The sequence below is a fragment of the Schistocerca nitens genome, chromosome 7 (genome assembly GCF_023898315.1).
Source record: "Schistocerca nitens isolate TAMUIC-IGC-003100 chromosome 7, iqSchNite1.1, whole genome shotgun sequence".
Taxonomy (NCBI): Eukaryota; Metazoa; Arthropoda; class Insecta; order Orthoptera; family Acrididae; genus Schistocerca; species Schistocerca nitens.
The window spans coordinates 31075520-31103440 of NC_064620.1; the positions used below are offsets into that span (position 1 = coordinate 31075520).

Sequence of the window (27921 nt, forward strand, 5' to 3'; positions counted from 1 at the left end):
TAGAGATGCTGGATGTAGTCCTGTGGAACGGCTTGCCATGCCATTTCCACCTGGCGCCTCAGTTGGACCAGCGTTCGTGCTGGACGTGCAGACCGCGTGAGACGACGCTTCATCCAGTCCCAAACATGCTCAATGGGGGACAGATCCGGAGATCTTGCTGGCCAGGGTAGTTGACTTACACCTTCTAGAGCACGTTGGGTGGCACGGGATACATGCGGACGTGCATTGTCCTGTTGGAACAGCAAGTTCCCTTGCCGGTCTAGGAATGGTAGAACGATGGGTTCGATGACGGTTTGGATGTACCGTGCACTATTCAGTGTCCCCTCGACGATCACCAGTGGTGTACGGCCAGTGTAGGAGATCGCTCCCCACACGCCCTCGCTCAAAGTCCGTCAACTGCACATACGGTTCACGTCCACGCTGTCGCGGCATGCTACCAGTGTTAAAGACTGCGATGGAGCTCCGTATGCCACGGCAAACTGGCTGACACTGACGGCGGCGGTGCACAAATGCTGCGCAGCTAGCGCCATTCGAAGGCCAACACCGCGGTTCCTGGTGTGTCCGCTGTGCCGTGCGTGTGATCATTGCTTGTACAGCCCTCTCGCAGTGTCCGGAGCAAGTATGGTGGGTCTGACACACCGGTGTCAATGTGTTCTTTTTTCCATTTCCAGGAGTGTAGAAGTAAACAAAGTCTGATACAAAGAGAGGATCGTTTTCGTTGGTCTATTTTCTCACTAACGTTGAACATAATTATACAAACTTAGCACAGTATCAAAGGGGAAGTGTTGAAGTTCTTGTAGCTATGTGGGCTCCCAAGCATAATACGACCGATTTCCATGAAGTAGATGGTACTTGTCTGATCAGGTCTGGTCTGGCCTCTGTGTCCAATCGTCTTGATAATGCACAGACCGCGGCAGTGTTCTGTTGGAGCGCTTTTCACATCCTCGTCAGACGATCCAGTCTTTGTTTTCCGTGGGACTCCCCAAATCAGTCAAGGCGATTACCTGAATGGTTGCTTTAACAATGATACGGCCGATTTCCTACCCCGTCGTTGTCCAGTTAGAGCTGGCGCTCATTCCTTAACGAGCTCGCTGTCGATGGAAGCGTCAGAGCCTGAGCTCCCTTCCGTCCTTCCTTAGGTACAATGCTCCGTCAAAGTTGTAAAGAAGTTCTTGGAAGTGAGTGGATGTAAATTTGATCTCTGACGTGTCTAAATAGCAAGGATCCAAACAATGAGATGTCCAGCAAGTAATGAAGGCATCTGCAGACAGCCGGCCGGAATGGCCGAGCGGTTCTAGGTGCTACCGTCTGGAACCGGGCCTACGGTCGCAGGTTCGAATCCTGCCTCGGGCATGTTTAATATATTTTGTATAGGATCTACAATTTAAAAACCTCTCTCACACCGGCCTGATTTAGCTTCACTGATCAGGATAGTAAAAACATGCGTATATTAAGGGAATTTTCATTGACAAAGCAGGCTTATCACATTCACACAGTTCAGTGCTGTTCTATCCTGATTAAATTAAGCTTAACTTAAATTCCATAAGCCAGTGAAGCAATTTCGAAGTCTCGGTGCGACGAAAATTGTCAGTCGATCTCCTGGAAACATTTGTAATAATTATTAACTTTCGGTGACCACATGGGGAAGACCCGGAGATCTGCTGGTAAGACCGTGTTAGCCTATTTATTTGAAGTAACTGGATATCTTGAGCATACAAAACGGCAGGTTCGTCCAGTGTAAATCAGACGTTCCCCACTGATCCCGGGCAGCACAGCGCAGTAAGCAGACACTGTCAATAATAATAATCCGTTAAATAATACGCGAACACACTTACTTTAGTTTAGTTCATGTATTAAATTCCTTCTCATACAGAATTTCATCAAGATGGCGACTAGCTCAACAATACATACATATACATCCTTCTTTTACGACTAATCGGCAAGAAGTCCCCTATTCTTTTTCCTAAGAGAAAACATAGATAGCAGAGAAGCTATTCCATGGAGTAAATGGACGCTCCAAGGAATAATTGGGCTTGAAACTACTTTGCCTTGATAATCGGTAAGATAAGAAGAGATATTTCGAGATATGTACTGAGTTATATGATTTACAAAATTTCTGTAAATATCGCAGAGAGACCGCTGCAAGAGACATTACACATGGACGTGTGTGATGTCCTTAGGTTATTTAGGTTTAATTAGTTCTAGGGGACTGATGACCTCAGAAGTTAAGTCCCATAGTGCTCAGAGCCATCTGCAGGCATGCTCGCTGCAGATGCTTGAAGAGCCAATTGGCGTGGCTCATACCGATCTGGGTATTCCTGAGCCGCATGACAATTTGTCGGTGCTTCGTGCTCATCGAAAATGAATCTCTTTCCCCGTCGTTACGTAGTTGCGTTAACAACTATTCCATCGTGTCCAAGGACGAGAAAAGGTAAGCTTTATACACCTCCTTGAGAAACTGAGAAAGTGAGAAAGTATGAGCTGTCAAGTTAGATTGCAATGAAAGCAGTTACTTCCTACGAACTCCAAATCTAGACAGCACCCAGCAGCAACAACAACAACGATAGTAATTTTCTCCGTAGATAGCGTATGAAATAAAATACCAACATCCAAATTGAGAATCTTTTCCAGAAATGGTTGCACCTTTTGTGACAGTACAATTTTTATATTTCGGACATCGGTTTCATGCAGCCCAGCGACTTGTCGTGAGCTGGAACAGTTCCTAGTTATTGCTCATAGCATGGGGGGGGGGGGGGGGTCTTTGTTTAGCGCAGAACAGGAAAATACTAAATGTGGCGAGGTGTGTGGAGTTAGTTAAATGATAAGATCATAAGATCGGTCCAATGTCATTACTTACGGTTATCTGATTCCATAGGATTAACTCTGCTGCACAGTTCACTTTCGAAAGCATTGCATATGCTAGACAATGGCATTAATTAAACAATGCTACACATAATGAGATTTTCACTCTGCAGCGGAGTGTGCGCTGATATGAAACTTCCTGGCAGATTAAAACTGTGTGCCCGACCGAGACTCGAACTCGGGACCTTTGCCTTTCGCGGGCAAGTGCTCTACCAACTGAGCTACCGAAGCACGACTCACGCCCGGCCCTCACAGCTTTACTTCTGCCAGTATCTCGTCTCCTACCTTCCAAACTTTACAGAAGCTCTCCTGCGAACCTTGCAGAACTAGCACTCCCGAGTTCGAGTCTCGGTCGGGCACACAGTTTTAATCTGCCAGGAAGTTTCAATGCTACACATACTTTGCTGCAGTAACAACTCACCCGTAATTTTTCGATGTGAACAAACTGTGGTTTGACTTAAGCTGAAGTTCAAAGATTTAGCATTCGACCAGAGAGTATCTTCAGTCATCACTCGTAATATCGAAAGCTGCCCATTGACTTATATACATACAAGCTAACAAACTCTGCTTTTCCCATGTATTCGTTCTGCCAATTTTATGTTAGAAAAGAAAACAAAACATTAACCGTGTTTGTAGCGAAGTATAGGAAAGTTTCAGTTCCACTTATTTGTGAAAATACCTTAGAAATTATGAAACAGTCGTACAAAGCAATGTACGTAAGGTACAAATGTATAATCGCAGTATCCAAATTAAGAAACATGATCCTGGATAGTTTACGTACGCTGGGCGTATTTGTTCCGCGTGTCTACAGCTCGGTTTTGTAAACGTCTCACTGCAATGCCTCTTCGTAGCTCAGTAAACCAATAGACGGCTATCGTTTCCGCCTACAGCCGTTTGCGCTTCGCAGACGATATTTGCCAAAAACACTGTCAGATGTCAGGCATTTCCTTCAGTTGACTAGACTCTGTAGTTAAGTCTCCGTAGTAAAGAATAACTGTATTAAAACTTCATCCATGATGCGGTACTTTTTCACGTATTTCAGTGTTTATGAGGTCATATCTCTTGAACTATCTGTCGTAAAATGATATACACACATCAAAAAAACTTTTGCATCACCTCGGTTCCGAGAGTTCCGGAACCTGCAAAAAAAAAAAAAAAAATTGAAATAGAGATCAACTTAAACATCATTTCCGCCCTTCTTATTGCTCATGAAAACCACACATTGCACGTTGTACCACCATACAGCGAGACCTTCAGAGGTGGTGTTCCAGATAGTTGAACACACCGGTACCTCTAATACCCAGTAGCACGTGCTCTTGCATTGATGCATGCCTGTATTCGTCGTAGCATACTATCAACAAGTTCATCAAGGCACTGTTGGTCCAGTGTGTCCCACTCCTCAACGGCGATTCGGCGTAGATCCCTCAGCGTGGTTGGTGGGTCACGTCGTTTATAAACAGCCCTTTTCAATCTATCCCAGACATGTTCGATAGGGTTCATGCCTGGAGAACATCCTGCCCACTCTAGTCGAACGATGTCGCTATCCTGAAGGAAGTCATTCACAAGATGTGCACGATGGGGGCTCGAATTGTCGTCCATGAAGACGAATGCCTCGCCAATATGCTGCCGGTATGGTTGCACTATCGGTCGGTGGACGGCATTCACGTATGGTACAGCCGTTACGGCGCGTTCCGTGACCACCACCGGCGTATGTGTGCCCCACATAACGCCACCCTGAAACAGCACGGAACCTTCAACTTGCTGCACTCGCTGGACAGTGTGTCTAAGGCGCTCAGCCTAACCGGATTGCCTCCAAACACGTCTCCGAGGACTGTCTGGATGAAGGCATATGTGACACTCATCGGTGAAGAGAACGTGATGCCAATCCTGAGCGGTCCATTCAGCATGTTGTCGGGCCCATCTGTATAGCGCCGCAAAGTGTCGTCGTTGCGAAGATGGACCTCGCCATGGACGTCGGGAGTGAAGTTGCGCATCATGCAGCCTATTGCGCACAGTTTGAGTCGTAACACGACGTCCTGTGGCTGCACGAAAAGCATTATTCAACATGATGGCGTTGTTGTCAGGGTTCCGCCGAGCCATATTCCTTAGGTAGCGGTCAACCATTGCAGTAGCAGCCCTTGGGCACGTCATCGACAGTTCCTGTCTCTCTGTCTCTCCTCCATGTCCGAACAACATCGCTTTGGTTCACTCCGAGACGCCTGGACACTTCCCTTGTCGAGAGCCCTTTCTGGCGCAAAATAACAATGCAGACGCGATCGAACCGCGGTATTGACCGTCTGGGCATGGTTCAATTACAGACAACACGAGCACTGTACCTCGTTCCTGGTGCAATGACTGATACTGATCGGCTGTTGGACCCCCTCCGTCTAATAGGCTCTGCTCTTGCATGGTTGTTTACATCTTCGGGCGGGTTAAGTGACATATCTGTACAGTCAAAGGGACTGTGTCTGTGATACAATATTCACAGTCAACGTCTATCTTTAGGAGTTCTGGGAACCGGGGTGATACAAAACTTTTTTGATGTTTGTATTTGTGTAGATACTTTCAGCGCTTATGTAGATACTGTCTGTGAAATATGTTGCGAATAGAGTTACTAGCAAAGAAGTAATAAAATGTCATACACTATGCGGCAGTTTTACACGCACGTCATTGTTTGTGACGTCATATCTCCCGAACTATGATAGGTAAGTGGTTAGTTCCCCCACAGCGTTTTGTGCTTGACAGTAAAGGATATGTTTACCAAGTTTGGCTGCAATCGGTCAAGTGGTTTTTGATGAGATGTGGTAAACACACACACACACACACACACACACACACACACACACACACACACACACACACACCATAGGCATATTTCCAGACCAAAACATTTCACTCTCAGGAGCAGTCTTCAGGAAGTTCCGATCAGCAGCAGCTGCACGTGATGCATTCATAGATGTGACGCTCTTCCAGGACTCAATGGCTGCATGCTTTTTAATGAACACAACAGTTAGCGTAGTATCACACCACTGAAGATGCCTTCAGAAACTCAAGACGAATCGCCAGGGCCATGACACAGAAAATCTCGATCAATTCAACATTTTTCAACGTTCTACGGTTTCTAGAAGTGGAAACGTTTGGTTGACACCGCTACCTTTCGGATGTGGGTATTTGAGGACGTTTCCACTTCATAATGAAGACTGATACCCAGTCAACTGACCTGTTTGGACGTGCTTTATCTCCACCTGAATGCCTCTACCTTGTCACATCATATTGTTAATGTGGTGTCACCGCCAGACACCACACTTGCTAGGTGGTAGCTTTAAATCGGCCGCGGTCCATTAGTACATGTCGGACTCGCGTGTCGCCACTGTCAGGATCGCAGATCGAGCGCCACCACACGGCAGGTCTCGAGAGACTGACTAGCACTCGCCCCAGTTGTACGGACGACATTGCTAGCGACTACACGTACGAAGCCTTTCTCTCATTTGCCGAGAGACAGTTAGAATAGCCTTCAGCTAAGTCCATGGCTACGACCTAGCAAGGCACCATTAACCATATCTGGAGAGAGTCTCACTTGTATTATCAAGAGAAATGTACCACAAAGAATTAAAGTTAAGTATACGAGAAGCTCCGTTCTTTTCTTTATAGCTTTCATCACGTATCCTGTTTCAGACTTAACGCAAGACGGCTAGTTGACGCGTGCCCTTTCGGCTACCTCCCTTGTGTCTAGACTGTCTTGTCTAGACACAGCTGTTAAGACTACAAATATTTATGAGATTCATGTGAAAAGTGTCTTTGTCATGTTTACGACGTGAACTGAGAACTCATGTGGCAGTGATACTTACTTATAAAGATTGCGGTAGTACCGCCTACACAAAATATAGAAGGCAGTGCATTGACGGAGCCGTCATTTGTGCTGAAGTGATTCGTGTCAAAAGGTTTCGTGATTATGGCCGGACTATGGGAATTAACAGATTTTGAGTGCGGATTGATGTTCGTAGCTAGACGCTTGGGACATTTAATTTCAGATGTCGTTTGGGAATTCAGTGTTTCGTGATTTACTGTGCCAAGAGTTTGCCGAGATACCAAATTTCAGGAGTTACCTCTCACCACGGACAACACAGTGGCGACGGTCATCACTTAACGACCGAGAGCAGCAGCGTTTGCGTAGAATTTCAGTGCTAATAGGAAAGCAACACGGTGTGAAATGAAGCAGAAACTAATGTGGGACGTAAGACGAACGTATCCGTTAGGAGAATGCGGTGAAATCTGGCGTTAATAGGATATGACAGTATGCGAGCAACTCTGGTGCCTTTGCTAACAGCACGATATCGTCTGCAGCATTTCTCCTGGGTTCGTGACCATATCGGTTGGACCCTAGACGAATGGTAAACCGTGGCATCGTCACATGAGTACCGATTTCATTTGATAAGAGCTGATGGCAGGGTTAGTGTGTGGGCTAGACCCAACAAAGCCATGGATACAAGTTGTAAAACGTAAATTTTCACGGTCGGAAAAGTCATAATTAATAACATGTACCGGGTTGTTATGCCGTGGACGAATGGATTTCACCTTAAAACTCAACGTTTCGTCCCCATCTGCGGAGCACATTTTCAGTGAGGATCGTAGTTTCTTTGAATTCCCGATTCACACCCTGGCTCACTACTGACAGTAATAAGCCAGGGTATGAATCGGACATTCAAAGTGGCTACGATACCCCTTGAAAATGTCCTCCGCAGATCGGGACGAAACGTTGTGTTTTAAGTTGAAATCCACTATTAATTATGGCTCCAAGTTGTCAACAAGGCACTGTGCAAGCTGGTGGTTGCTCTATAATGACTTTGTTCATATGGAGTGTACTGGGTCCTCAGTCATCTGAACCGATCGTTGATTGTTAATGGGTCTGTTCGTCTACTTGGAGACAGTCTGCAGCCATTCAGGGACTCGACGTTCCCAAACAACGATGTCGCGTCACTGGACCACAATTGTTCGCGATTGATTTAAAAACATTCTGGACAGATCTAGTGAATGATTAGGACATCCAGATTTCCAGGCATGAATCCCATCGAACATTTACAGGACTTCTTCGAGAGGCCAATTCGTCCACAAAATCCTGCACCAGCAACACATTCGCAATTATGGAAAGAAGCAGCACAGACCAATATTTCTGCAGGGGACTTCCAACGACTTATTGAGTCCATGACACGTAGAGTTGCTGCACTACATCGAGCAAAAGGGGATCCGACGTGATATTAGGATTCCCATGACTCTTGTCACTTCAGTGTATTTGTCCTGTGTTCTGCAGAGACCTGTAATGGAAGCGCACTTTCAGGCGGGACGGACAGTACGTCTGGCTGCCCTGCAGTGGACTCGGAAACATACCTGGTTCTAGTAAAAGTTTTTCTCTGTGTAAGAGCTGAAACATGACGTACTCATCCTCGAGACGATATCTGATGACCTACCAGAAGGTGACGTAGTGGCTCCGCCGGCCGGAGTGGCCTGCGGTTCTAGGCGCTACAGTCTGGAGCCGCGTGACCGCTACGGTCGCAGGTTCGAATCCTGCCTCGGGCGTGGATGTGTGTGATGTCCTTAGGTTAGTTAGGTTTAAGTAGTTCTAAGTTCTAGGGGACTGATGACCACAGCAGTTAAGTCCCAAAGTGCTCAGAGCCATCTTTTTGCAGTGGCTCCTACTTTGAAAGCTAGCATTAACAGTGGGATTACGTCGCCCTCCCCCAAAACTATTGTTCAGTGACGTCTTTCAGTCAATAGACTTGCCTTGGCACGAGATGCAATCATTTTCATGCGCACGTGTATATACGAGGGTCACTCCAAAAGAAATGCACACAATTTTTTTTTTAAATCCATCTTTTATTCTACATGTTTGAAAGCTTTACAGTGTGTAGATACATCCTTTAGGAACAATATTTTCATTTCTCCACATAATTTCCATCCTTCTCAACTGCCTTACGCCATCTTGGAACCAGCGCCTGTACACCCGCAAGGTAAAATTCTGGACCAACCTGTTAGACCACTGTTTGGCAGCGTGTGCAAGGGAGTCAGCATCTTCAAACCCTGTTCCACGAAGAGAGTCTTTCAGTTTCCCAAAGAGATGATAGTCACATGGAGCCAGGTCAGGACTGTAAGGCGGGTTTTTCAGTGTTGTCCATCCGAGTTTTGTGATCTCTTCCATGGTTTTTTGACTGACATGTGGCCCTGCATTGTCGTGCAACAGTAAAACATCCTGCTTTTGCCAATGTGGTCGAACACGACTCAGTCGAGCTTGAAGTTTCTTCAGTGTCGTCACATATGCATCAGAATTTATGGTGGTTCCACTTGGCTGATGTCCAAAAGCAAGAGTCCTTCGGAATCGAAAAACGTCGTAGCCATAACTTTTCCAGCAGAAGGTGTGGTTTTGAATTTTTTTTTCTTGGGTGAATTTGCATGATGCCACTCCATTGATTGCCTGTTCGTGTCTGGTGAAAAATGATGGAGCCATGTTTCATCACCTGTCACAATTCTTCTAAGAAATTCATCTCCACCATTCTCGTACTGTTCCAAAAGTTCGCTGCATACCGTTTTTCTTTTTTCTTTGTGAGCCACTGTCAACATCCTGAGAACCCACCTGGCACAAACCTTTTTTAACGCCAACACCTTCGGTATTCTGCAAACACTTCCTTCCATATCCCAACGTAGCGTGACAATTCGTTCACTGTGATACGTCTGTCAGCAGTCACCAATTCGTTAACTCTCTGCACATTGTCTGGAGTGTGTGCATTACGAGGCCTGCCGCTGCGAGGACAATCCTCAATATTGCCGTGCCCGCTTTCATCACGTAACCTGCTTGCCCACCGACTAACTGTACTCCGATCGACAGCAGCATCTCCATACACATTTTTCAACCTCTTGTGGATGCTTCCCACTGTCTCGTTTTCACAGCACAGGAATTCTATGACAGCACGTTGCTTGTGACGAACGTAAAGTGTAGCAGCCATCTTGAAGACATGCTGTGACGGCGCCACTCACGGGAACAGGTTGAACTAAGTTTGAAAACAAGCGGGAAGGATGTATGTAGACACTGTAAAACTTTCACACATGCAGAATGAAAACTGTATTTTTACAAAAGTAGTGTGCATTTCTTTTGGAGTGACCCTCGTATCTGAATATATCTGCCGCCCTGTGATGTTTCGTCAGTTATGACAGCAGCAGCATCGGTAGCATCGAAATTCGGCCGCGAATGAATCTGGTCGAATGAGTCCAATTTCTTGGAATAAGAAGTCGATGGTCGTGTCTTGATAGGCCGTCGCTGGCCGCAGTGGTCTAGCGGTTCTAGGCGCTCAGTCCGGAGCCGCGCGACTGCTACGGTCGCGGGTTCGAATCCTGCCTCGGGCATGGATGTGTGTGATGTCCTTAGGTTAGTTAGGTTTATGTAGTTCTAAGTTCTAGGGGACTGATGACCATAGATGTTAAGTCCCATAGTGCTCTGAGCCATTTGAACCATTTTTTTTATAGGCCGTCATGCAGGCTAGAGGCTGCTAGAAACCCACACTACGCCATGGACGCCGGTCGCACTGGGGCAGTATTGTGCTATGTGAGGCATTCAACTGGACTTCCATGCCCAGGACCGGTTCGAGAACATTTTGCCACTCAAGCGGTTTTCGTTTGGCTCCCACGTCCATCCCTCTTTTCCTTCATGTACTTTCACTCGTTTCCGCTATTAACTGTGATCCACGTGATCAGTGGTAGTTACCAAAGGCAGCACTTCGGCGTCATTGCGGACCACCTGCAATCCTTTGTTTGATATCTTCTCCGATGGCGATTTCGCCTTCCAGCTTTTTAACTGTCGTCATCGCAAGGTCAGAATCGTTCTACAGGGTGATTCAAAAAGAATACCACAACTTTAGGAATTTAAAACTCTGCAACGACAAAAGGCAGAGCTAAGCACTATCTGTCGGCGAATTAAGGGAGCTATAAAGTTACATTTAGTTGTACATTTGTTCGCTTGAGGCGCTGTTGACTAGGCGTCAGCGTCAGTTGATGCTAAGATGGCGACCGCTCAACAGAAAGCTTTTTGTGTTATTGAGTACGGCAGAAGTGAATCGACGACATTTGTTCAGCGTGCATTTCGAACGAAGTGTGGTGTTAAACCTCCTGATAGGTGGTGTATTAAACGTTGGTATAAACAGTTTACAGAGAATGGGTGTTTGTGCAAAGGGAAAAGTTCTGGACGGCCGAGAACGAGTGATGAAAATGTAGCACGCATCCAGCAAGCATTTGTTCGCAGCCCAGGAAAATCGACTCTAGCAGAGAGCTGCAAATTCCACAATCAACTGTATGGAGAGTCCTACGAAAAAGGTTAGTTATGAAACCTGAACGTCAACTACCCGAGGCGATGGATCGGCCGCCAGGCAGCCCGTGACAGAGCACTTCATCACTGGCCTCCAAGAAGCCCTGATCTTACCCCCTGTGATTTTTTCTTAGGGGGGTATGTTAAGGATATGGTGTTTTGGCCACCTCTCCCAGCCACCATTGATGATTTGAAACGAGAAATAACAGCAGCTATCCAAACTGTTACGCCTGATATGCTACAGAGAGTGTGGAACGAGTTGGAGTATCGGGTTGATATTGCTCGAGTGTCTGGAGGGGGCCATATTGAACATCTCTGAACTTGTTTTTGAGTGAAAAAAACCTTTTTAAATAATGATGGTGTGAGGAACATGATAGTGAACCCACGTTCATGTCTCGGCAACCAAAATTCGACTAACGTGAAGCCGGTAGGTACCGGTACATATAAACCCTAACAAGACACGGTATAAGCAGTTCAGTCATTCTCGTAGAAAACCAGAAGATATTTTAAGCCTACGATAGCACACGGAAACTGCCAGAAGCTTCTGGAATGCCACGTTATGACGCAGAGCCCGCTATCACAGGACTTGGAAACACACAGTATTCCCACGAGGGGGCTCTCTTTCTAAAGCATTGTAAGAGGCGCTGTGCAAAGCCACTCCTCCCGATGAAACTGCAGCGAGAGTGACGCAGACTGGGACTATTTGTTTTACCTTCAAACGCAAGATATGTCTGTGCAAGCTCCGTGAATAGTTGGCCACGGTCATCATTACCAGTTTTGTAAATAGTGGTTTCAACTGTGTCATCAAACCTGCATCTCTTAATCGAAGCTCCATCCATCCACATGCGCGAGTAACTGTAACTCCCGGAAAGACGTCATGACGTAATTTATGCCAACAATGGAATAAAAGAAGTAGATACGACTCAGTTTCCTGGACTGCAAAATACACTACTGGCCATTAAAATTGCTACACCAAGAAGAAATGCAGATGATAAACGAGTATTCATTGGACAAATATATTATGCTAGAACTGACATGTGACTGCATTTTCACACAATTTGGGTGCATAGATCCTGAGAAATGAGTACCCAGAACAACCACCTCTGGCCGTAATAACGGTCTTGATACGCCTGGACAATGGGTCAAATAGAGCTTGGATGACGTGTTCAGGTACAGCTGCCCATGCAGCTTCAACACGATACCACAGTTCATCAAGAGTAGTGACTGGCGTATTGTGACGAGCCAGTTGCTCGGCCACCATTGACCAGATTTTTCAGTTGGTGAGAGATCTGGAGAATGTGCTCGCAAGGGCAGCAGTCGAAAATTTTCGGTATCCAGAAAGGCCCGCACAGGACCTGCAACATGCGGTCGTGCATTATCCTGCTGAAATGTAGGGTTTCGCAGGGATCGAATGAAGGGTAGAGCCACGGGTCGTAACACATCTGAAATGTAACGTCCACTGTTCAAAGTGCCGTCAATGCGAACAAGAGGTGACCGAGATGTGTAACCAATGGCACCCAATACCATCACACCGGGTGATACGCCAGTATGGCGATGACGAATACACGCTTCCAATGTGCGTTCACCGCGATGTCGCCAAACACGGATGCGACCATCGTGATGCTGTAAACAGAACCTTGATTCATCCGAAAAAATGACGTTTTGCCATTCGTGCATCCAGGTTCGTCGTTGAGTATACCATTGCAGGCGCTCCTGTCTGTGATGCAGCGTCAAGGGTAACCGCAGCCATCGTCTCCGAGCTGATAGTCCATGGTGCTGCAAACGTCGTCGAACTGTTGGTGCAGATGGTTGTTGTCTTGCAAACGTCCGCATCTATTGACTCAGGGATCGAGACGTGGCTGCACGATACGTTACAGTCATGGGGATAAGATGCCTGTCATCTCCATTGCTAGTGATACGAGGCCGTTGGGATCCAACACGGCGTTCCGTATTACCCTCCTGAACCCACCGATTCCATATTCTGCTAACAGTCATTGGATCTCGACCAACGCGAGCAGCAATGTCGCGATACGATAAACCGCAATCTCGATAGGCTACAATCGGATCTTTATCAAAGTCGGAAACGTGATGGTACGCATTTCTCCTCCTTACACGAGGCATCACAACAACGTTTCACGCCGGTCAACTGCTGTTTTTGTATGAGAAATTGGTTGGAAACTTTCCTCATGTCAGCAGGTTGTAGGTGTCGCCACCGGCGCCAACCTTGTGTGAATGCTCTGAAAAGCTAATCATTTGCATATCACAGCATCTTCTCCCTGTCGGTTAAATTTCGCGTCTGTAGCATGTCACCTTCGTGGTGTAGCAATTTTAAGGGCCAGTACTGTACATCATCTGAACTAGAACGCCCACCACTTAGATTTACTTAACCACTTTAGTAGGTACATAATTTCAATATGCACATTTACATCTATATTTAATTTAAAAATGGATGAAGAAAGGTTATTAAACACATTTCTATTCACCAATATGGCACAGGGCTTCACGAAGCCCACTAACACTGCCGTTATCGTCCCGCCGTATGATGATGATCTCGTTGGTCTATATTCCACGACTGTCACGTTAATATGGAATCTATGGCTTCAGGAGAGCATACTTAACGTCATGCAGGACCACAGTGGCTCGTGGAATTAGCTTCTGGAAGAACAGACAACTAGGACATGAAGGATAGGACAGCCACGTCACATAGCTCGAGTCAGGAGATGGGTTTGTAGACACAAGTATCCACACGTGCTGTACAGCGTCTCCTGCAATACCACGGATGGTCATTACGCTTATCATTGTTGCGGTTTACCTTAACGCGACAGCAGACAGAGGTACACTGACAGCAGTGCGCCCAATGTCAACAATAGAAACAGTAATGGCAACACGTCACCTTTTCAGACTCGTTCAGGTTTTGCGTACAGCGTCACAATGGACGAATCCGTATGTGAAGCCTCAGAGGAAAATCAATGTTGCCAGATTGCATTCATCACAGTCATTCTGGTCCAGTAGGTGGCGCCATAGCGTAGGCTATCCTCGGGTACACACACGAATCTCTCTGATTCGCATTCCCGGGAATATGGACAGCAGCAGTTACATTTCTGTCCTGAAACTTCCTGACAGATTAAAACTGTGTGCTGGGTCGAGACTCGAACTCGGGACCTTTGCCTTTCACGAGAAAATGCTGTGCCAGGAAGTTTCATATCAGTGCACATTCAGTTGCAGAGTGCAAATTCATTCTGGGACCATTTCTGACCTGTTAAGGCCAACGGCTATGTCCAATCGTGAAGGGCTCCCTGACATTGTCTTTCAACAAGATAACTCAAGACCATGTCGTTAGTGCTATACTGGCCTACCTCTAAACAGTGAGAGTTCGATTGCGTCCTGTACAGCACGATTTACAGATCTCTCACCCTGTGGAAACATCTGGTCGTGGGTTGCTGATAGACTGGCATGCTGCTACGCGTCAGCCACCGCAAGTGATGAGCTGTTGCAAAGAGTTCGAAGTATAATGGACTGACGTACCTGTGTCTTTATTCAAACAATAAGATTTCATTAGAAGTATGGAGAATTATTTGACGATTTGCTAAACACAGTTATCACCTACTATTAGCAAGAAGAAGAAGACGAAGAAGAAGAAGAGAAGGAGGAGGAGGAGGAGGAGGAGCAGGAGGAGGAGGAGGCCACAACAATGGTGGTATGAGATTGAAGTGTTTCAAAATGTCGAGATTTCATTCATACGATTGAGGAAACCCTTGACACATCGAAAGGCAAAATTTTTATTGTACCTCCGAATGTTAATTTTTGTTGTCAAACACTATGCACCATAATTTGTTAAGTTATTAATAAATTTCTTTAAAAAAAGCTCGTGTATTAAATGAAGCACTACGTATTCTTCCAACTGTACTGCACACGCACCATAAGCCATCCTTCCTGGTGTTGCACTTTAATACCAATCACTGTATACTGCTGAGGCTGTTAGATAATGAAAAACTAAGGTCAACAGAGGAATTAAAACAGGACCAGGTAACTGGATAAACACGGTGATGGTGACTGACGACCAAATAATTTTACAACAGTAAAAAAGATGGTGTGGAAAAGGTAATACATTAACTAAGCCAGATTTTTGAGAAGTAAAACTCCAATATTTCTCACAAATTGTTCCTTTAAAGCGAAAGATCCTATACGTTGCAAAATAGTGCTACATAATCAAGTTTTATAACAAGTTTCGCACTTCATTTTCTTATTTTGCAACACAAGCTATCGACTAGAAATTTAAAGACGAAATAAAATATCAGATGATATGCGGTACAATACAAAGAACAGGCAGCAGACTGAGGAAAAAACTGCATAAACTAATGACTACACCTTTACTGAATACGGTTCAGAGTCTTGGATATTATGAAAATGAAACGCGCATACAGTTGGATCGAATATAATTTGTGAGACGCGCGGGTGATTGAAGTGTGAGGTATCAGATAAGGAATGAAGGCAGCAGAGATGAGTTGGGAATTTATTCAGTCAACAAGTTAATTAAACAAAGAAATGTATAAGATCTAGACCATATCGATAGAATGACAAAAGGAAGAGTAACAAAACAAGTACTGAATTACACCGAAGAGCCAGAGAAACTGGGACACCTGCCTAATATCGCGTAGGGCCTCCGTGAACACTCAGAAGTGCCGCAACACGACGTGGCATGGACTCGGCTAATGTCTGAAGTAGTGCTGGAGGGAACTGACACCGTGAATCGTGCAGGGCTGTCCATAAATCCGTAAGAGCACGATGGGGTGGCGAGCTCTTCTGAACAGCACGTTGCAAGGCATCCCAGATACTCTCAATAATGTTCATGTCTGGGGAGTCTGGTGGCCAGCGGAAGTGTTTAAACCCAGAAGAGTGTTCCTGGAGCCACTCTGTAGCAATTCTGGACGTGTGGGGTGTCGCATTGTCCTGCTGGAATTGCCCAAGTCCATCAGAATACACAATGGACATGAGTGGATGCAGGTGATCAGACAGGATGCTTCCGTACATGTCACGTGTCATATCTAGATGTATCAGAAGTCCCATATCACGCCAACTGCACACCCACACCATTACAGAGCCTCCACCAACTTGAACAGTCCCCTGCTGACATGCGGGGTCCATGGATTCATGACGTTGTCTCCATACCCCTACATGTCCACCTGCTCGATACAATTTAAAACGAGACTCGTCCGACCAGGCAACATGTTTCCAGTCATCAACAGTCCAACGTCGGTGTTGATGGGCCCAGGTGATTTGCAGTCTTTGCAGGCTTTGTGACTTGCAGTCTTTGCAGGCTTTGTGACTTGCAGTCATCAAGGGCGCACGAGCGGGCCTTCGGCTCCGACAGCCCGTATCGATGATGGTTTCGTTGAATGGTTCGCAGGCTGACACTTGTTGATGGCCCAGCACTGAAACTTTCTTCAGTTTGCGGAAGGGTTGCACTTCTGTCACGTTGAACGATTCTCTACAGTCGTCGTTGGTTCCGTTCTTGCAGGATCTTTTTCCGGTCTTAGCAATGTCGGAGATTTGATGTTTTACCGGATTCGTGATATTCATGATACACTCGTGAAATGGTTGTACGGGAAAATCCCCACTTCATTGCTACCTCGGGGATGCTGTGTCTCATCCCTCGTGCGCCGGCTACACCACCACGTTCAAACTTACATAAATAAATCTCTATAACCTGCCATTGTAGCAGCAGTAACCGAGCTAACAACTGCGCCAGACACTCGTTGTCTTATATAGGCCGCAGCGTCGTATTCTGCCTGCTTACATACGTCTGTATGTCAATGCGCATGCCTGCACCAGTTTCTTTGGCGTTTCAGTGTACAAAAAAAATCAAGGGAAACAAAGACGTGGAAGATCATGGAAGAGGTGGCCAGACTGAGATCAGAACAGGAGAGGAGGCTATTTGTACTAACCTGTCGTCAAAGTTCTATGATTTGTTTTATTTGTTATCATTTTGTAATTTGACTAGCAGGGAAATTGAGAGCTATAGCTACTTTAACAGAAAATTCTGAACTTACTGCAGCCTGGGGTTAGTATTTAATTTCTTCGTTAAAATCGGACATAAAATTTCTAGAGTTACTGCCATTGCAATGCAGAAAATCAAATCATTATTCCCGATCGAGATCTCATTTAGATTACTTTACGACGACGAGTAAAAATATGAGAATTAGTTGTCGAACCAACACGTACAGTTTGCATTTCTGCGTTAACGTGAAACGTGGACAATGTTACCAAAAGATCCAGGCTCGATTTTAATATCAAACTGGTTTGCGATGGAGCTACTATCGCCTGATCGCGGCGTCATCAGCTGAATTAACAAACGACTCGTCATGAACACCTCAATGAACTGCACATCAAATTTTAAATCAAAGCAGGTACTGAGGCGAACCAACTATTACAAATATGGAAAACAAATGTATGAACAATGAATGATTATTAAAATTACGAACTGGTACAATGAAAATTATAAAATGGCACCGACATGGGCAAATGAAGCTTACGCGCTAAGTCTATGACCCCTCGATGAGAAAGGACAATGTATAGTTGACATCAGGACTGTTTGAAATGACCTGATTACTAAGAATAAAATACAACGGAGGTTCACAGATATTATTATCTCAGATTAGATACATCTCAGTTACCAACATCGTTAATTGTTTCACAAAATATTATCACTATAGCTGTAAGTAATTTTAAATGATAAGGTATTTGAAATTTCGTATTTGCATTGCGTAGCTGAAGTCAGCCCAAACAATTAATCTTCGTCACGTCTTTCACATGAGGCCCAGTGACAACAGACATCGTAGTTTTGTTTCCCATTACAAACAAAATTATTTTCAAATCAAAATTTTATATGCCCTTTCGATAGAGCGCTACCAAAAGTCTAGTTAGATATTCGTTTTATCGATATCTGTTGACAGGGACAGTAAAACATGAAGGATAACAGGTACTCCTGCAGCGGCAACACTGCCCCGTCCCACGTTGACTGCTACCGCCAAGCATCCAATGCTACTGAATCGTTGCTGGACTGCTGTTTGTTCTTCGTGTTTCACTATCCTGTTAAGGTATCGGTCACTCGAACATCGAAGTAGACTAATCTTGGACCGTTCTGTCGACTGGGAACGTAAAATTCCGCTTTAAAAATCAGTTTGTTTGTAAAAGGAAACACACCGATGCTTTCCGACACTGGACTTCGCATGAAATACGCGATGAGCGCTATTTGTTTTGGCTGACATCTGCTACACAATCCAAGAACTAAATTGCAAATATCCGCTGAAAAACCAGAGACCATGCTCCTGATGACTCGTAGGAGAGACACCCAATATAGTCCTTGCAATGAGGAAGACAAAAAGGGGTTAGATAATTGGGAAGGTGCTTGTTCATCAAATTACATGAGCATACAGAATGTGTCGTGATACAGTAAACGGATGAATTAATGACCTTTATGTTGGGAATCTCATTTTACTCCAATGAATATTTTCTGGATTTTTACAGGACTTTATTGATAGCAGAAATTATTAAAATATGTATATGTATAAATACGTCTGTCTGTTCTTTCGGCAGTGTCAGAAAGACACCATTCTTGCCTGCAGCCGCAGATATACTAAGAAATGATATAAATTCTGAGATCGGCTGCAATTGGCCATTTCAGTGAATTCAGTGACAAGCGGAAACTTGGGTCGGACCAGGACTCGAACCCAGATTTCCAACTTTGCGCAAATGGTCAACTTCGGCTATCAGTGCGTGCTTTCCCTTCGACCCGAATTCCCACCTTGTCGCACACTAATGACATCGCGCCCCCTGTCCACTATACTCACTGAACGCAGCATCACACTAGATTTCTGCAGGGATCCAGGAGGGAGACTGCGTTTGCAATCTGAAAGAACAGACAAAACACATACATAAATATGTACGTCTTGACGACCATAAGATCATTTCAGAGCAGATTCCCCCTCTCGCCCCCTCTCCCTCATCGGATATATGTACGGCTGCAGGATCGACAATGGTGGACAATGGGGCTAGGGAAGTAGTGTGCGACAAAATGAGAATTTGTCAGACGAAAAGCATGCTCGGATAGCTGAGGAGGTTAAGACACAGGCTCGCGTAAAGCGGGAAATCCGATTTCGAATCCAGGTCTGGCACACACTTCCACTTGCCATTAAATTCATTTCAGTGCCCAATTGGGGCCAATAGCAAAAATTCAGTTCACCAGAATTTATTGTTGCTAACAGATTAAAACAATATATCCGATTGGGAATCAAACGCAGATCATTGTTTTTCGTATCCAATTCATTTACCCACTGACCTATCCAGGGACAATCACGACACGCCCTCACAGCTGAAGTACTGTCAGTATCGCTCTCTTATTTCCAAACTGCGCAGAAATAATCCTGAACACTTTGTGAACTAGCACCCCTGGTAGTAAACATATTGAGGAGTAATGGTTTAGCCACAGCCCAGATGACGAAACTGCGCACGTCATGCTGGTCTGAAACGTGTACTTTCCCCGTTAATACTGCTGGTGTACAAGCGCTGTTGATTAAATATCGATACTTCCCTAAAAATAATCGATATACGTTCATCGGCGATATATCTTCTACTGATATATCGATATATCAAAACGATGATATCGTCTGACGAGATTTTCTTTTTGTATTATATTCTTTCACAATTTTCGGAAAATACTTGAAGTTGTTCTTTTGAAATTGTAGTAGGACATAATTTTACTTTCATTGTGTGAAGCAGTCTTACTACTTTTTGAGCTTTCGTCAGTTCCAATCTTTCTCGTTGACTGTCTGAAGCAAGTATATATGGCACAAAACAACACCGATTGCACTGGCGAGGGGGCGGGAGGAGGGGGTGACAGTGTGAATGGAATAACTAGATTACCGATGTGAAGGAACAGCACACCAGTTGCGGCAAAAAACAACGTTTGCAGAAATGAAAAACGGGGAAGTCGACGTTAAGTTCCGGAAAAATCCGATAGGTGACAAAACCGAACGATGGACCTATCGGACATCTTTTATAGCGCCACTTACATGCTGTTTGACATTCAAGGAAAAGAGAAACAACGATGGACTATAGGAAGTAGAGGCAGCAGACGGTAAAATGGTGCGAGAACCCCAAGAAATAATGAGAAGATGGGTAGAATACGTAAGTGGCTATATGCTGCAGACAGCCGACCAAGTGAAGAAGACCTAGGGATAGAAGAAGAAGAGAAAGTTGTAGATGATGACAAAGGAAATACAATACTAACTAGTGAGATTGAAGAATCTACGAAGGAGATGAAAAACGGAAAGGCAATGGCAATTGATGAGATTACTGCGGAACTGTTAGTCATTGGACAAAGAAGGGAAAAGGGGGTTGATTGAATTGTGTAATCAAATATACATGACAGGAAAATGGCCAAAGGATTTTACAGAAAGTATCTTAATACCTTTAGAAAAGGAAAAGAACAGAAAAAAGTGTGAGGAACATAGAACAGTGGGCCTGATATCGCATGGAGCCAAAGTCTTGCTGATGACGCTCAACAGAACGCTATATGGAAAGCTGAATTGCGTAATAGGAGATGAACAATTTGGTTTCAGGCGAGAAGTGGGAATTAGAGATGCCACTGGCCTACTGAGAGTGATAGGGGAGAGGTACATAGAAAAGAAAAGGAAGGTGTATGTTGTGTTCATTGATCTTGAGAAGGCTTTTGACTGTGTCAGATTGGAGAGAAGATACAGAGGAATTAGAGCAAGTGAACAACTTCAATTACTTGGGAAGAGTAATAATGGATGATATGCATTGCTCAACAGAAATTAGGAAAAGAGTTGCAATGGTAAAAGGGAGGATTCAAGAGGAAACAGAAATTACTTTGTGGACCACTAAACAAAGATACATCTGGAGCGTTGCACTATATGGTGCGGAGACCTGGACATTGAGGAAGGAAGATGAAAGAAGACTGGAGGCATTAGAGATGTGGATATGGAGAAGAATGGAAAAAGTGAAATGGGAAGACCGAGTAAGGAATGAGGAAGTATTAAGAAAAGTTGGAGAAGAAAGAAACATGCTGAAAGTCATCAGAAAGAGAAAACGGAACTCTATTGGACATTGTTTGAGGAGGGACTATTTATTGAAGGAAGGAATAGAAGGAATGGTGGAGGGTAAAAGGGGAAGAGGAAAAAGAAGGTATCAGATGCTGGACAATATCAAAGGAGACAAATATTCAGAAATCAAAAGACTAGCTATGGACAGACAAAAGTGGAAGAGGCTCAACCCATGACAAGACCTGCCGTAAGGCAGAATACCATACTACTACATGCTGTTACCATTGTTAGCAAAATGGTTATCGCCAAGCGTTAACGTGCATAGTTTCCCTTTCAGTTCTTGTTCTAAGAGGGGTAGGCAGGCTGATAGCTTGTTGATTTACAGAATACCTAATACGAAATTAGTACTTAGATATACAGCTCTAAAACCGGCAGTGTATTTACAATGTGCAGTCGACAATTTTATAGGCATGTACGTCGAAATTATTTCCACCGTATATCGTTACACCGGTACTTTTTCCGATATATCGAGATACGATAATGGTATTTCTTAAATATAAATGTGTAGGATTCGCGATACCTTTAAAAATATCAACAGTCCTGTGGTGTAATCGTGCTCTCGCCGTGGTGCTGTTGCAGGCTTCTCGCTGCGGCCGCTCCAGCTGGGGCTGGACGCTGTGATGCTGGTGGCGTACCCTGGAGAGCTGGTCATGCGCCTCCTCAAGCTGATGATCCTGCCCCTCATCATCGCCAGCCTCATCGCAGGTACGTGCCGCACCACTTTTCCTCGTTTCTAAACAAAGACCGTTCAAAACCATATGACAAAATTTGGGTGATTCGAAGCAGCAAAGGGTGTTTATGCTTTCCCAGCCCTCGTGTGGCGTCGCCTCTCAGCTGAAAGGCGTCTAAATGGTTGCCTGTCACACCTTCGCCTAGTAATCAACGATCACCTCTGTACAGGTATGGGTGCTCGACAGAGATCCGTGAGTGGCAAAAAGGGTTTTGCTATATTGAGGGACTCTTTGGCGGGACCCTTTGCCGCATGTGTCAATGTCACAACACTCTCCTCCCTCTACCCCCTCCACGAATATTCCGTAGGGGGGCTGAAAAAGCATGAGCACACTTCGTTGCTCCGGATCACTTTCAAATTTCGTCAGTTGATTTTGAACGGGTCCTTAGTGGTTTCACTCCTTATACCAGAGCAAAAACTGCGGACGTTCTACATTCCAAAGGTCAGTGGCCTTGTAGCAGCTCGATGTCCTTAAAAAAGGATTGAATTGCCCTAGGAATCTCAACAGCATCCAAAGTTGTCAATAGCGTGGTCCTATTGTTCATCGCACTCGTTTCCGATCACCAAATGTGTGAGAATCAACGCCGCGAGGGAAGGGGTGGTTTCATTGACGACTTTCATACCACCCGCTGAGGCCTTTCCGTGTCGATACTGATCATCCGTCCAGCCACCTTCAAGAAAAGCCCGTCATTTCAATGCTGAGTGTGGCGGTTGTGACCTCTATTGCATGGGCATCAAAAGAGGGGATGAAATGTGGGTAAGAGGCGGCGGGACGACCTCCCCATCTCGTGACACGTCCAAAATGAAGTTGTGATGAATCCTAATGGCGATGTGGCATTATTGACCTATCTTACAGCTTACATGACTCTTCTGCACCGTTACAAAGGAAGTTTGTAGGCAGCTTTGAGCCAAACTTCAATTATCTGCGTCGCAGTGAGAGAATTACTCGGTTTCGATAAAAAGCCCCTTTAACTGTGCTGCGCACTGTATTCTCATGTCACTTTGATCTTAAATACGAGATCTCAAGGTAGCAATATCCAAACCATGCACTAAGCGATGTGTGCAAAATTCAGTAAGTAGTTGTGTTAAGTTTACCTAATTACGTACAAGCGATGATCCAGTGGCTATATACACTCCTGGAAATGGAAAAAAGAACACATTGACACCGGTGTGTCAGACCCACCATACTTGCTCCGGACACTGCGAGAGGGCTGTACAAGCAATGATCACACGCACGGCACAGCGGACACACCAGGAACCGCGGTGTTGGCCGTCGAATGGCGCTAGCTGCGCAGCATTTGTGCACCGCCGCCGTCAGTGTCAGCCAGTTTGCCGTGGCATACGGAGCTCCATCGCAGTCTTTAACACTGGTAGCATGCCGCGACAGCGTGGACGTGAACCGTATGTGCACTTGACGGACTTTGAGCGAGGGCGTATAGTGGGCATGCGGGAGGCCGGGTGGACGTACCGCCGAATTGCTCAACACGTGGGGCGTGAGGTCTCCACAGTACATCGATGTTGTCGCCAGTGGTCGGCGGAAAGTGCACGTGCCCGTCGACCTGGGACCGGACCGCAGCGACGCACGGATGCACGCCAAGACCGTAGGATCCTACGCAGTGCCGTAGGGGACCGCACTGCCACTTCCCAGCAAATTAGGGACACTGTTGCTCCTGGGGTATCGGCGAGGACCATTCGCAACCGTCTCCATGAAGCTGGGCTACGGTCCCGCACACCGTTAGGCCGTCTTCCGCTCACGCCCCAACATCGTGCAGCCCGCCTCCAGTGGTGTCGCGACAGGCGTGAATGGAGGGACGAATGGAGACGTGTCGTCTTCAGCGATGAGAGTCGCTTCTGCCTTGGTGCCAATGATGGTCGTATGCGTGTTTGGCGCCGTGCAGGTGAGCGCCACAATCAGGACTGCATACGACCGAGGCACACAGGGCCAACACCCGGCATCATGGTGTGGGGAGCGATCTCCTACACTGGCCGTACACCACTGGTGATCGTCGAGGGGACACTGAATAGTGCACGGTACATCCAAACCGTCATCGAACCCATCGTTCTACCATTCCTAGACCGGCAAGGGAACTTGCTGTTCCAACAGGACAATGCACGTCCGCATGTATCCCGTGCCACCCAACGTGCTCTAGAAGGTGTAAGTCAACTACCCTGGCCAGCAAGATCTCCCCCATTGAGCATGTTTGGGACTGGATGAAGCGTCGTCTCACGTGGTCTGCACGTCCAGCACGAACGCTGGTCCAACTGAGGCGCCAGGTGGAAATGGCATGGCAAGCCGTTCCACAGGACTACATCCAGCATCTCTACGATCGTCTCCATGGGAGAATAGCAGCCTGCATTGCTGCGAAAGGTGGATATACACTGTACTAGTGCCGACATTGTGCATGCTCTGTTGCCTGTGTCTGTGCCTGTGGTTCTGTCAGTGTGATCATGTGATGTATCTGACCCCAGGAATGTGTCAATAAAGTTTCCCCTTCCTGGGACAATGAATTCACGGTGTTCTTATTTCAGTTTCCAGGAGTGTATAAACACGAGATCTGTTGTTATCAGACGGGAAATTCTAAAGCACCACAGGAAAACTGCGCTCTATAAAAATAACAAAAAATAAAGAATGTAATGTTTTCTTAACGCTATTTAAAATTCATGAATTGGAGTAAACGCCGAAATAAGTGAATCGTTGCATTATTTACATTAGTTTTCCTGAAAACGAAATAAATAGGAAAAATTGATAATTTTACGAAATAGATCAGGAATGAGGGTGGCTGCTTTATATCTTTTGTATGTGTGTTTGTGTCTTTGTTTTAGACGTGTATTACTCAGTGACAGCGGCCACCAGAGTTTAGATTTATTTAGAAGTAAGTTTCTAGACGGTGAATAATATCAGCCCGTTAGATTAGTTCGGACAATTACGGATATGTTCAGGAACATTACATTTCTCTCTCCTGGCGAGTGAGACTACTACAAAATTCTGGGGTTTTTTGCCGGATGAGTTAGTCATAAAGGAAAGGCGTTTCATTGTGCTTCACTAGAGACGATCCCCCTCCCCTCCCCTCCCCCCTAAATACGACGATAACAGCACTCATCGAAACGTTGCTGAAAACCTGATAAACTCCTAACAGCAGCATTTGTTTCAGGTGTTACAATTACGACACCAATCAATCGCTCATTGTCTTATATTTGATTTCAGCGCATGGGTTTTAAGCGTCGCGCTCATCTTAGTCGTTTCTTTTGAATTTGAAAACGTCTAGCAAGGGTTTGGAGTGGCATGTTTGCGTGACGCCAGATCAGATCTCAGAAAGAAATAACATCGGTGCAATAATTCATTTCGCTGATGTTGTCAAGCGCCACGCAAGTATTTCTCACGAGACCGTTGCTGCACCTTCCAAGGTGTATAACTATGTAGCAGAAACGGCGTCTTAGCAAATGTTCGATAATGTGCGACTGGTTGTTATCATTTCTATTCCACTTATTCCAGTAACAGTCCCGTAATTATAAGCATCCTTTATCCTTTACGGATAACGTTACTGTCATTCGTTTGTGTAGCTGGTAAGAACAGGTGTGTGTGTGTGTGTGTGTGTGTGTGTGTGTGTGTGTGTCGGGGGGGGGGGGGGGAGGGGGGGAGAAAGAGGAGAAGAGATGAGGCAACAAGGCTGTCGAATCCTTTTCGTAGTAACCATCACCATTCACCTTAATCCAGTGATAGAAAACAATTATAAATACACAATTTGGTATCCAGAAGCGGATTTGAATAATGTTTCCTATAAATAGTTTCACAACCACTGTTCTGAAAGGTCTGTAGCAAATTAGCTATGTTTTAACTTGCAGAACAAAGAAAAACGGTATCGGGCAGTAACGTGTACATGGAGACATTATTAATAAAGACAGAACGCAGTTTCTGCTGAGTCCTCAGTATATGTATTGTTACCAGGGCACTACACTGCTGTCACAATTGTTGAACCAACAGTGGGATCTTGTTCTTGAGAATGTCGTTGCTCATTTCTCAGGAACAGACTTTTCTTTGTTCATTTTTAGTATTCTCATGTAGTTTGTTAGACAGTGATTGGTGTTAAACACCCCTTTCTCGTTGGAACATGGTACTAATACAATCCACCTCCGTTATCTATAATCTTACTATTCACACAGTAATATGCTAGTTTAGTTTTGATATAAATTTCTTTGCAGCTAGATAAGCGACAAATTATCTGCATCATCTAACAAGAAGTGTGGTTTCCACAAGAACATCGTCCTTTTATCATTGTGTTGAACGTCTGTGCTCAGTCCAGCTACAAAAAGAAACAAGAAATTGTATATTCGTTAGTGTGACGGTAGCCTGTCTTTTCCGATTAATTGCGTACTGGAATAACATTACGGTATCTGGCAGAATGTTGACGGAGCATCAGAAATAATACGCTACAAGAGAAGTGTGTGGAAAATATTGTCTTGAGAGACCAGCAACGACAGACGAAAATGGACGAAGTGATCGAAAACTTCCTCAGGATGAAGATACCTCTCAGAAAGTCTCAGCCAAGATAGGTAGGAAAATAATTTCCTGTGCATTACAGGCATTTCACGAAAGCATAAGTGGACGGTTAGCCCTCGATAAAAATGTACTGCAAAACTGCTGGACACTCCCTTTATTTCCATTGTGACACGTCTTAATGGTAGCTGATTACCATCGACAGCAAACCTAATGGGAGAATTATTTATGGGCATGAAGAAACAGGCCAAATTATATAATTTAAATAGCATTATAATCATTGGGACACAATTGTTCCCCGTAGAAATTCCATTTACACTAGATTAAAAACACATTTGTGGTGGTCCGCTATTGAATACTGCGTGTTGCGCTTTTATTTCATGCCTTAATGTATTTAAAAACAACTGTGTCACTCTCAATGAAAGTACTTCATTTAATAACCTGACTATTCTTTTTTGTGCTGGGAAAAGACATAATACCATATGCAACCGGAGCATTAGTATTCTAAAGAAAAATTATGTATAATTGTATTTCATACTGGTTAAGTCACCCATGGGTCAGAATGTCAGTGGATACTGAGGCAGGACAGGTAAGGCGGTGACGTCCAAGTGTTGGTGGCTGAGCTCCGAGGCATGGTGAGAGTTTGTCTTGCACCCAAAAGGTATCTGTCAAGCAGCGGTATCTGCAATAACCTTTTGTTAACGTGATTCCTACAATGAATATTGTCTTCTCGAGCGCACAGGCAAGAAATGCGTACAAGCTCTCGATCAGTGTTACCGTCGCAGTCCTTTGGTAATGACTAACCAGGAGTCTGTTTATGCCCTGGAACAACGTGAATGTTCGGTGCCCTTCATTTGGGACCCAGGACATGTCAAAATCCCAGTAAATGAACTGTCTGACAGGCTGGCCAAACACGCTGCCAGTAAACCGACTCTGGAGATCGGCACACCGGAAACTGATCTGCGATAGTATTACGACGTAACGGTTTTGGGGTCTGGAATAGCGAATGGCATACCCTTACTACGCCTAATAAATTACGTGCTACAAAGAAGACAACGCATCTGTGGACGTCATCCATGCGAGCCACTCGCAGGGACTTCACAGCCCTTTGCAGGCTTTGCATCGACCATATTTGGCTGACTAAAGGTCACCTCCTCAGTCACGAGGACCCACCCCAGTGTCGCTGTGGTTATCCACTGACAGTAGTCCACATCTTGTTGGACTGTCCCAATCCCGCCGCTCTGAGACGATCTTTTAACCTTCTTGACCCACTACCTACTGTGTTAGGTGTCAATTCCTCAACCGCTGATGTAGTTTTGAAACATCCCCTTAGAAAAATTATTGAATTACTGTGCTGATTAAC

General features: G+C 45.2%; 1 protein-coding gene across 1 annotated transcript in view; it reads left to right on the plus strand.

Moving 5' to 3' along the window:
- The window catches only part of LOC126195122 (excitatory amino acid transporter 2), a 289148-nt gene that overhangs the window by 129507 nt on the left and 131720 nt on the right, over positions 1–27921 (plus strand). Inside the window, exon 2 of the mRNA XM_049933613.1 lies at positions 21913–22038. Coding sequence (XP_049789570.1) covers positions 21954–22038 — 85 coding nt within the window. The 5' untranslated portion in view covers positions 21913–21953. The remainder of the gene's footprint in view (positions 1–21912; positions 22039–27921) is intronic.